This window comes from Nannospalax galili, unplaced genomic scaffold, assembly GCF_000622305.1.
Source record: "Nannospalax galili isolate Female #2095 unplaced genomic scaffold, S.galili_v1.0 scaffold351, whole genome shotgun sequence".
Taxonomy (NCBI): domain Eukaryota; kingdom Metazoa; phylum Chordata; class Mammalia; order Rodentia; family Spalacidae; genus Nannospalax; species Nannospalax galili.
In genome coordinates this window covers 2,876,108-2,888,109 of record NW_008330327.1, presented here as the reverse complement: position 1 = coordinate 2,888,109, position 12,002 = coordinate 2,876,108, and the positions used below count along the sequence as shown (strand labels likewise).

General features: G+C 44.0%; 1 protein-coding gene across 1 annotated transcript in view; it reads right to left on the bottom strand.

Moving 5' to 3' along the window:
• The window catches only part of Mindy4b (MINDY family member 4B), a 42,651-nt gene that overhangs the window by 20,549 nt on the left and 10,100 nt on the right, over positions 1 to 12,002 (bottom strand). Inside the window, exons 4-10 of the mRNA XM_029569410.1 lie at positions 11,048 to 11,167; positions 9,297 to 9,388; positions 7,749 to 7,914; positions 7,091 to 7,156; positions 3,468 to 3,538; positions 1,218 to 1,290; positions 405 to 566 (exon numbers count right to left, since the gene is read on the bottom strand). Coding sequence (XP_029425270.1) covers positions 405 to 566; positions 1,218 to 1,290; positions 3,468 to 3,538; positions 7,091 to 7,156; positions 7,749 to 7,914; positions 9,297 to 9,388; positions 11,048 to 11,167 — 750 coding nt within the window. The remainder of the gene's footprint in view (positions 1 to 404; positions 567 to 1,217; positions 1,291 to 3,467; positions 3,539 to 7,090; positions 7,157 to 7,748; positions 7,915 to 9,296; positions 9,389 to 11,047; positions 11,168 to 12,002) is intronic.

Genomic DNA, 12,002 nt, shown 5'->3' with positions numbered 1-12,002 from the left:
TTTAGTCCGTGAATATGTGTGTGTGTGTGTGTAGTGTGAAGGACGTATACTATAAGGTACCAAAGGGAAAAGAGGGCTCGGATTTGAATTATATATTTAAATTAATTTTATTTATTTTATTTTATGTGTATGAGTGTATTGCCTGCATGTGTGTAAGTGCACCCATGTTGTGCAATGCCCATGGAGGTCAGAAGAGAGTGTCAGGTTCCCTTGGAACTGGAGTTATGGATGGTTATTAGCCACCATGCAGGTACTGGGAATTGAACCTGGGTTATTTCCAAGAGCAGCCAGTGCTCTTAAGTGCTGAGCCATCTTTCCAGCCCAGCTTTGAATTATCTTACAGAGACTTTTTAAAATGTCAAAATATTGGCATTCTAGTTGCACGGTTGAGAGAACGCACTCACCTGTGAGAGTTGGACACCCTCAGAAGCAACCTTACTCCACTGCAAATAGCCAACTTCACTGCGGGTCAGGACTCCATGTAACGTTTCCTGAAACTTTCCGTTCTCACAACCATTGAAGACATTTGGACTTGCTCTCCCAGTCAAAATCAGGTTTAGAACCGCCTAGATGGTATATTTCACAAATATTACATTTTAGGTAGCAATTAAATGCAATTTTTTTTTCTTAAAAAAAAAATCATAAAATGGGCCAGGGATACAGCTCAGTGGTAGAGTGCTTGCCCACCATACCCAAGGGCCTGAATTTGATCCCCAGCACCAAAAGGTGAAAAATCATTTAAGGTGCCCATTTCTACAGAAAAGAATGAAGCCATGCAAACATAATTGTGGAAAAAATATCTATGTGTTGCGCATTTGTAGAGTTAGAACAATATCCTACTGATTTTTTTCTTTTTCTTGAGATGTTTCTCCTCCTGGCATTTCATTGTGCTTCTCTTTACATTTCTTTTAAAAATGTGGTTTCCATTGCTGCAACTTGTGAGGCACCGAGCTAAAATGTTTTTATGGCACCTCTCTCAAATATTGGAGATCACTGGTGAGTCTTGTCAAGATATTTTCTAATGTTTCTAGGATCTCGGGGATACCAACCTCTTAGAAGTAAGCTAGAAAGGACCGTGGAAAACAGAAGGTGGAGTTTGACAGCAACGGTTCATCTTACAAACACATGATCAGGTTTTGCTGAAGGAGAGAATTGCTTATGTAAAAAGTAAGCCTGATTCAGATTCCAAAATAGAAAGGCGACGTCTTCTCACCCACCTGTCTGCACAGGATGCCTCCAGCATGGGGTTGCAAGAGATGAGTGGTGGTGATATCCAGGTCACTCTGCAGCCTACAGAATGGGAGAAGCCATCAGCATCCGGTCGGAAACAATGATCATACCAGACGAGGAGGCAGCAACATGGGCATTGCGCATGCCCTGCAGTTCTCCACATGTTACAGAGATGTCTCCTAGGACCAGGGATGCAGAGGTGATGGGGAAGTGACACTTTGCATGGAGAAGTGATGGAGGAGTGGTGAGGGAGGAAGGAGAAGACACAGACAGCTCATATAAGAGTCTTCGTGTGTGCTCTGGGAGGTGCTGGGCTCCCAGAGAAGCTACTTGTCCTGCATGACAGGGATATTTGGCTGACAGTGGTGACACATGACCACTCCAGAGAGTGCTATCTCAAGGCAGGGCTGACCCAGACTATCAAATGGAAACCACCAGAGTCTCTGTGACTTAATGAACAAAGGCCAGAGGTTAGTTGTGCCCTTGACTGTATAAAGTGACCCCTTGGCTCTGTGGTCAACTGGGGAAAGGTATGAGTACTGACATGGAAACAGTGTGTACTCTTGAGTGAACTTATTCATGGGATGACTACAAAGCATGTTGTTCTGTGAATGACACCTAAACATTTGGACCAAGATTGATGAGTGTCTTGGTGATGTCAGATACAACTCAGGACAGTGTTCCCCCAAATGTAGTATTTATAAGGTACTATATTATTAGCATTTAAAATTTTTAATAAACCAAGCTTTGAGACCAGCCAGGGCAACTTAGTGAGAATATACTTCAAAATAAAAAATAAAAATAAAACACCTTTAACCGTTGGGTATTGTAACTCAGTGGTAGAGCTTGACTCAAATATTTGTAGTGTTGGGTTCTAACCTAAGCACACACACACAATTTATAGTGATATGTTTATCTAACTTTTTTGGTCTTTTTGAGACAGGGTCTCCCTGTAGCGCCTTCTGACCCAGATCTCACTATGAAGACCAGGCTGGAGGTCAAAGGACAACTTGTGGGAATTGGTTCTCTCTGTCTACCATGTTGTTTCCGGGGATGGAACACAGGTCAGTATGGTGACAAGCACCTTTGTGGCAGCTCCCTAGCCCTCTTTTTGCTATTTTGAGATAGAGTCCTACTAAGTTGCCCTGTCTGGACTTAAACTCACCATCTAGCCTGGGAAGAAGACCTTCAACTTGTTCTGAATGGCTGTGTTCAGAGGCCTGCTCCACCAAGGCATATCCTAGCACATTGTATCTTTATCATAGCAAACGACTTAAATAATTGGCTTATTTATAAATGTTGAAGAAAATATTAATGGATATGAATTGGCAGAATATTAGTACTTAGAAACAGAATAAATGCTGATTCAAATAAATTTATTAACCAAATGGTAACACCATAAGAATGTGATAGGTGAGGCTGGAGAGATGGCTCAATCAAGCGCTTCCTGCTCTTCCAAAGGAGCTGAGTCTGGTTTCCAGCCCCCAAGTCAGGCAGCTCACAACTGCCTGTAACTCAAGGTCCAGGTGATCTGACACTCTTGGCCTCCGTGACTGCCTTCACTCACTTGCACAGGCCCATGCACAAATACACACGCCACATACGCATAAATTTAAAAATTGTTTTTAAAGGTGATAGTCATATTTAAAAGAAAAATTTGAGGAACAATGATTCAGGGCTTGTAATTCTGCCCACCTGGGGGCCTCTTTCTTTTCCTCTGACTCTCAAAGGCGTGCCTTCCTTTCAGAGCCCAGAAGGAAGCCTCCCTCTTTCTTGAAGTTTCCTCTGCATACTGCATCCTCCAGGATCTTCCTTCCTCTGGAATCCACTAGGACACGTTATTCTTATACCACTTTCGCCATGTCAGGTGGTATCTGTCTTTCCCGGAGTAGAACATGCCTGAGATCAGAGCCTCATCTTCTCTCTCTTATTTCTGTGTCCTGTAGTGCTAAGAACAGGACTTTGCACCTCACAGATACAAAACGACACATCTGATGCTGTATTTTATTGTGGCCCCAAATAACAACACATTGACAAAAATACTTGACAAAAGACATCTCCTTGCCCATTCACACGGCCAAACCAGGTAAAGAAAAGGACATGTCACAGAGCAGCCACTGGATAAAACATCTCACTCTTCCGTTCCTAACACGAGAGGAGAACATTTTCCTACCCTAGTCCTCATTTGTGTTCCCAATCCTGTAGACAATTCCCACACAGACACCTGTAGAATTTACCTCTCAAATGTTCTGGAGAAGATCAGGCTGTAGAGGAACAGGAGGACACCATGGCTTCCTTCCCCTTTGAACTGTGAAGAACAAGGAAAACCCTGCAGATACAGCTCAAGCCTGTGGCTACACCTTCAGTCTTGGGTCTGGGTGATGTCCTCATCCCTCCCAGCTACTAGAACAGTGCGGCTGTCTCTGCTTCCTTTTCTTGTCGTATTTTCTTGTTTTGTTTATGTGTTTCAATGTATATTTTTATTGAATTTTTAAAAAATAGTTTATTATTTTTATTCTATGTGTATGAGTGTATTGCCTGCATGTATGTGAGTGCACCCGTGTCATGCAATGCCGCAGAGGTCAGAAGAGAGCTATGGATTCCCCTGGAACTGTAGTTAAGGATGGTTTGTAGCCACCATGTGGGTGCTGGGAATCGAACCCGGGTCCTCTTCAAGAGCAGTCAGTGCTCTTAACCGCTGAGCCATCTCTCCAGCCCAATTGTATTGAATTTTTTTTTACTTCATGCAAAATACCTTAATCATTTTTATACCCCCTCCTCCATCCAGTCCCCTGTACATCCCCCCCCCATATTTCATGCATTCTGTCATATATGTTTTAAGGTCTATCCAGTCAAGTTTGTGTACCCAGATGTCCCTTAATGCAAGTTCATCCACTGGAGTCTAGTCAGCCTGTGTAGAGTCTCTCCCTTAAAGAAGATCAGCTCTCCCTCAGCCAGCAGTAATCAGCTGCCAATAGTTCTTTGGCTAAGGCTGGGGCCTGCTACCGGCCATTTCCCCAGTTCTCTGCTGGGTTTTGTCTGACTGAGTCTGCATGGGTCTTACACATGCTGACACCACTGCTGTAAGTTCTTGACAGACTTGTATTCAAAGACAGTTTTCTACTCATTAGCTTCTTTGAATTTCAGTCTCCTTTGGTTTTATCTTCAACTGAAAGTAAAAATAACATTTTCCTGGAATTTTTTTGCAAAGGTTAGATGAAATAATTAATGTACAGTACCTATCTTGGTTCTTGGAACATTCTAGATCCAAAGCATAGACTCTATGCCCATTAAGGCCCTTCTCCCCACTCTCTCTGTTTGGAAAGACTGCTGTCCTGCTTAGCACTTTCAAAGGTAATTTGTGACCCACATCCAAACTGACAAAATGCAGGGCCTCTCAGAAGCTGGCTCTTTCTTAGCTCTCTGTCAGTCTCCTTGCTGCAAAACAGCTCCACTGCGGGCCTTCCAGGTGCCCAGGGTTAAAGCCTCTTTTGAAGGCGCTGAATCAGGAAGGTTTTGGTAAGGCACTTTGCTCTCCTTTCATGGATTAATTGGTCCACATTGCTATCTGTAACCTAGCAGAAAGGAGAACCTTCAGGCAGGAGGACAATTTCCAGTGTCATAGGAGGTAGACAAGAATTCAAATGAGTGTTCCGCTGGGTGTGAGAGAGATAGGCAGACTGAGGCAAACTGAGAAGCATTTGTGGATTAGTTACTCAATTGCTGCTGTAACTGCCACACAGTTGGTAGCTAAACCAACACTGAGTTGTGAGCTAACAGTTTTGGAGGTTTAAGCCTAGCATGGCTCTTAATAGCCACAACTGAAGTGACTAGAAACTTCTGTTTCATCAGGAGGTTCTAAGAGAGACTGGGTTTTTCTAGCTTCTAGAATCTATCCTTATCTCTTACTCAAGACCCTCCACCTACTTGCCCCAACCATCTCTCAAACTCCCTCCCTCTCTCCATTGTAACCCTATGATTAATTAGACCACCCAGAGTCAGCTCCTCATCTTAGGTCCCTAATCACACCAACAAAGTCCCTTTTACCGTGTAGTAACATATTCACTAGGGCATGGCTCTCATGTCACAACTTGTCTGTTGGGATTAGCTGCCGCCTCCTACCTGTCAGTTAACTGAAGATGTGAGAGTATAAAGCTCAGTGTCAAGCCAGATTTTCCGGGACAAGGCGAAATTCCAGGATTTGAATGTGGAATTTCCCGATTACTTTTGACATTCACAGATTCAAATGGAAGGAAATGTAACACACTTGGGCTAGTGCTGCAGATCATAGGTGATAGGTGTATTGATTTTCTAGAGCTGTTGTTCCACATTATCAGAAATTTGCATATCCTAAAACAGTAGACTTCTATCTTCTCACAGTTCTGGAGCCTGGAAGTCTGAAATGGAGACACAGAGTAGGGCTTTGCTTTCTTCCTTCACATTTCTTGGCTTGTAGGCCCATCTCTGCTTTGGCTAGATCGTGGCGTTCTTCCTGTGCAGCAGTATGCAAATTTATAGAACACCAGTCACTGGATTCCAGCTCACCCTCATCCAGTAGGCCCTCTTCTGAACTTGAATGCCCCGTTTTCAAAGAAGGACATATTCCCAGGCACTTCAATCTGTGTTTGTAAGGCAAAAGGCGGGAAGCTAGGACCTCAGTATTTCCTTTGAGGAGACACAATTCACTGACAGAGGAGTCTTCCTGCTCTCAGGCACTTCTCAGATCTCTAGCTTGAAACTTCTAGGTGGAATGCAATAGATAGCAGACGCATTTCAATGGGAAGTAAGGTTTGATCAAGGAGTGTTGATTACAATGTGCAGCTCCACCTGAGGGAATACTCTTGAGAGGAGCTTAGCTTATGTGCCACCAAGCTCCCCCTCACTGGGGAACTGGAACAAACCCTTGCTGACTGGGGCTGGGGTCACGGTCGGTCAACTTGGGTTGGTTTGGCACAGGTGGCTCTCGTATCTAGTCCTCCTGTCATGTGGATTCCGCTTCTCCTTAGGGCCCTTACTATCTATTCCAGCGCAGCTCTTAGTCTCTGGTGGGGAAGACTGTGTATACCGATCCTCCGACCTCAACCCTGTCTGCATTAATTTAACTGAGACCATCTAGCAAGGATGTCTCTAAGTACTCATGCCCAAGTTTTCTGCCTGTGTTGCTTTTGCAAGGTGCGTGGTCCATAAATCACACCCCTGCCCATGTACTCTATAGCAGTATGGCTTCATGATTAGCTGGCTAATTGTCTTCTGCCTACATAATATTGTAGCTTTCTGATTCTTCAGAAAATCAGTTTTCACTTTTTTCTCTTCAGACAGTCTTTTGAAAGCACCTTCCATTTTTCTACCATAATTTTCCACTACATTGTCCCCTCCTCACCCAGGGTGGGGAAGAATGAACACTGTGTGGAAGGCACCCTTAGAAGAGGCGAAAAGAGGTGAAAGGGGACCACCTTTCTAAGGCCAAATGTTACTTACTTGAAGTCAGTATGAATAGTCTTTGGGCAGCTTAGTTTTCTTCCATTTTTTTTTTTTAATCCATTAGATAAAGCAAGCCTGCTTTAACATTTTCTCTTCCCACAAAAGAAATCCTGGTATATGGTCTATAAAGCATTATTCTCTAGGACTGATTAGCCAGTGAAAAAGAGGCATTTATGAGTGGTCTCTCTGTGATCCGGCCTCTTTCTAGTTGTGGGGAAGGAAAGGCAGGCTTCTCTTTCTCTTGTTCCGCCCTTTCTTAGCCCTCAAAATGACCTGGTTTTCTTAACAAGCATCATTAGAAATATGCTTTATAAAAGAAAGACGATCCCTGCAAGATCAATTCAACAGAAAGGAATTATCTCAGCATTTAAACACTTACACATCGTAAATGATCATAGATGAATTTCTCAGTAGCTTCTTTCTCTGAAAGTTCAAACAGCTGGAGCTACAAATCAGAAGGAGAAGATAAAAACTAAACGGAAGATGAAAGACTCCCCCAAGAAATATCACTTCACTGTGATTACCTCAAGGGAATTTTTTTTTGTTTCGTTACAAAACCACATTGCTAAAAACTGACACGTTATCTAACACAAGGCCACATAAAACAGACACGGTAAACCGGTGGCAACAGCGGTGGTGTCCCTTGCTTTTAGATCGATAGGATTATCTTGAACAATAAGACCATAAGCAGATTTTTGTTCCCCTGATAGAGTTTAGCTATCTTTAAGATAGTGGAAATAGGAATGCAGTTTATGATGGTATCAGTCGTGGGGGTTTATGTGTATGTGTGTGTGTGTATTGCTGCAGATCAAACCCAGGACTTTCCACATGTACTGCTAAGCTACATTGCAGCCCACCAGCCCAGAAGTAAGATACTCTTAATCAAAGAGAAATTCACCATGGCAGCCGCTTTCAGTCACTTCCGGCCCTTAGTGCTTGGCTCTTTGGAAGATGCTCAGGGCACAGTGGGCTTTGCTCACATGCACCTTCAAGCGTCACTGGCTGTGTATTTAACAGAATGGGTGGAGTGCACTTACCCTCTCAATGAAATCATTCCTGGAGTGGTCAACAGTTGAGGTGCTGTGAGTATCTCTGGTGATGAGACAGATGGTGGCCTTCTGAGCTGCTCCTGCTGCCCAGAGGAGATCAGCCAGCACTGCAGCTAGCACATGCTCCTGCTCCCGCTGGCTCAGGTTACATAAACTGCAACGCAGGAGACACCATTGCAACGGACAACCTGGCCTCCAGTGAGTATTACATTCCCTTCAAATATGGGGGATGCCTGATTGGTTCCCTTTTCAGACTGCAATGTCAGAATGCTGCAGAGGGGTCTGGTCTCTGCAGTGACTATAACTGGAGTCCTCATGGGATACTGTATCTTAGTAACATCAACCAGTTGGTTCACTCGGTGCACTCCTTCCCCAACCAGCACAGCCCTGTTTTCTGTTCCTGAACTCTAAAATGGGTCATCCTGAATGCATTAGCCAACTAACACAGGCATATTCAAGCTCAACCCCAAATGATCCTTGTAGTTTCATCCCCTAAGAGTTCACTTTGCAAACCTTTTTCCCACATAGCACTCCTGTGCCTTTCCCTTGGGCGCTCGTACCTTCCATTTTCATATCCTGCCCTTCCACCATATTACAGTTTGTATATCATAGAGGTCTGCTTACAAATCTGCAGTCACTCAGCCAGCGCTGATGGCAGAGTACTCCACACATAGGACACCATTTAATATACAACACGGTGGCACAGACTATTCTTCCTCTTATTTTAGAGGTAAGGGGAGCAAAGCACAGAGAGGTTTAACAGCTGCTCTGGACCCTCCCCTTTACGACGAGAGAGTGCTGATTTGAGCTCAGGTCATCTGCATCCCGAGCTCCTGCTTCCCCCTTACACTGAGCAGAGTACCTTGAGCACCTCCAACTTTTCTGGAAAACGAGAGCAATCCTTCCTCTAGTTATTCTCTCAAAATGTAACAGTGATCGCACAAGACAAAGGTCACTGGTGAGCTCAGTCGTGATTTATATAGTTCAATGAGCTCTTTGATGAGACAGAAAAACTACAAGACTCTAGCACAAGGTAGAATGATAGAAAGACCAAGTGCTATAGTGGGGGAGAGGGAACTTGTGACTGGGGAGGTTCAGGAAGGCTGTGTGGAACAAGTCTCCCAGAGCAGCAACTCTTTCATATTTATTTAGTATTGGCCACAGGCCAGGTGGTAGGCTATGTGCTTATATAGCAAATGGATATGTGTTTTATTTGAGATCCTGTTTACTCATATCTTGGGTAAAAGATACTACTATCTACCGATACTACTATCAGGCCCATCTACTTTGGGTCCTGTTGTTTGTGACTCCTAGTTTTCAATTTTCTCTAAAATATTGGAGTCTCTTTACTCAGGAATGACTAGAAATGATGGCCTGTGGATGGCCCAAAGGGATGGCTGGTTGGGGTGGGAGGCACAGAAACCTGCCCCCTTAACTAAGGACAGCTGGGGCTACAAGGAGACCCTGTCTCAAAAAGACAAAAAAAAAGTGTTGGGTGTCAAGTCACCCTTTTGAGTACTGATCACAGTCCCTTACCTGTGAAAGTCAGAGTCTTTTCCCTTCCTAGTGAACAACAAGTTTTTGATGATAAATCCTTGTATAGCCATTTGAATGCCTTGGGCACCTCCCTGAAATGGGTAAAATGAGCAGTTAAATATGAAGGCTGGATCTCAGCTTTACCATTTGTGCTGATTAGTTTTTGTCAACTTGGCACAAATTAGAATCATCCGGGAAGAGGAATTTCCTCCATCAGACTGGTCTGTGGGCATGTCTGAGGAGTATTTTTTTTTAATTGCTAATTGATGTAGGAAGGCTGAGCCCACTGTGGGTGGTGCCATCCCTGAGCAGGTGGGTTTGGGCTGTATCAGAAGGGAAGCTGAGCAAAGCCAGACAAAGCAAGCTAGTAAATAACATTCCTCCATGTCTCTGCTTCAGCTCCTGCCTGCATGTTCCTGCCTTGAGTTCCTGCCTTGGCCTCCCTTGATGATGGGCTGTGAGCTATAAGCCAAATAAACCCTTTCCTCCCTAAGTTAATTTTGGTCAGTGTTTTATCACAGCAACAGAAAGCAAACTAGGGCACCATTCTAGTAGAATCTTTGGGGCCAACATTACAAGAGAGGACTCTTGGAAATGGATGTGGTTATTTGCTTTTCTCTGCAACTTCTCATCTGGGTGTCCCCCATACTCCCTATGGGCTATAGCTGGGTGTCATCCTAAACTAGAGTCGACAGTGACTAGCTTCCTATGGAGTACTTACTTAGCCTGGTGCCTGAAGAGTAAAGTCTCCTCCATCCTGCCAGCACTTCATCCTTTCATACCATACCTTTATATTTGTAGGAGGTAAGAAAGTAGAGTTGGCTAGCTCCTGAAATTTAGGTGTGACTAGTGAGTTACGGCATGGATTATTGATATTTCAAACAAGCCAGAAAGAATTTCTAGATTCCCTTCTGCTTTGTGAATCTTTAGGTACGCTTAACACTTGGAGAGAGCACAATACAACCGGAGTTTAGAAGGGAGGTTGGGGAGACTAAGGAGATGGGAACTTGGTTATAGCTTAATATGTGGTAATTTTCAAAGTCATTTATCATTTACGGTTAAATTTTAAATTGTATATGTGATGCTAGACAGCGTCAGTTGTCACCTTGACAACCTGGGAAGAGGGATCCTGAACGGGGGAATTTCTCCTACTGGATTGGCCTGAAGGCCTGACTGTGAGGCATTTTCTTGATTGTTGAGTAATGCCGGCAGACCAACCCGCTGTGCGTGGCGCCACCCCTGGGCAGGTGGTCCTGAGTGGTATAAGAAAGCAGGCTGAGCACGGACCAGAGGAGCGTGAGGCATTTTCTTGATTGTTGAGTAATGCCGGCAGACCAACCCGCTGTGCGCGGCGCCACCCCTGGGCAGGTGGTCCTGAGTTGTATAAGAAAGCAGGCTGAGCACAGACCAGAGGAGCAAGCCAGTAAGCAGCATTCCTCCGTGGTCTGTGCTTCAGCGTCTGCCCCAGGTTCCTGCCCTGTTTGAGTTCCTGCCTTGGCTTCTCTCACTGATGGACTGTGATCAGGACACATAAGCCAAATAAATCCCTTCCTACCCAGCTTGGTTTTGGTGAATGTTTCATCACAGCAATGGAAAGCAAACTAGGACATTAGGATTTCTACATATGATTGTAACCAAATCATGCATAAACATGGATGTTGACAGGAAGGAAACAGATAAGCAAGACGAGATTAGGAATTTTTTAAAATTATGAACTGAAAAAAAAAAAAACCCCATGAACTGGCTATTACCTTTTCTACTTCTAAAGCAAAAGCCAGGTCAGAGAAAGGAGCGTGAAACTTGAAATGTGCCTTTCTCCAGTCACTGCTGAGGACAGGGACAGTGTTTCCAAAGAGGCTGTGTCTCAGCATCTGAAAAGGGGAAGTAAATGATCCAACCAAAGTTAACTCTTCCTGGACATACCTTCCTGGTGAAGCCATCAAGGTGGACCTTGTTCCCGCTTATACTCAGATTTCCATGGTACCTAGGTTCCATGTATACAATGCAACATGTATACAATCATTTAATTGTATAAATTCCTAGCAAAGCTTTCATGTCGGGTTCTTTAGGACACTTTATCCTGAAGGCTCAGTGGGTCTGGATTTGTCTCCATGCCTCACTTCCACCACCAGCCAAGGCTGCCTTGTGGTCCAGCATGTGCCACTGTTCTGTCCTGTGCCTCTTGTCTCAGTATCTATGATTCTGTAGTCTCCGCCTCTCCCATCTTCAGGTTTTTCTCTTTGATCCCAGGGGGAAAAAAGGAACAGACAAGACTTCATATTTCTGTCTTCGGTATAACAGTGATTTCAGTGATATTAAATAAGAAATCTTGTCCCAGAATCTTTGATGTTTTCCTGGGTACTTTATAGCACATTGAACTCTATGAAGATCTTTTTAAAAATTTATATTTATTTTGTGTATACGTGTATTGCCTGCATGTAGGTAAGTGCACTGGTGTCCTGCAATGCCCGCGGAGGACCAAAGAGGGTGTCAGATCCCCTGGAACTGGAGTTACAGACTGTTGTTAGCTGCCGTGTGGGTGCTGGGATTCAAACCCAGGTCTTCTGCAAAAACAGTCAGTGTTCTTAACTACTGAGCCATCTCTCCAGTCCCAATTTTCATGTTTTTTGCATAAAGGAATTTGTTACATATTTAGCATTTTAATATTCATTTATACATAAAAGAATTTGTCATATTAGATTGCCT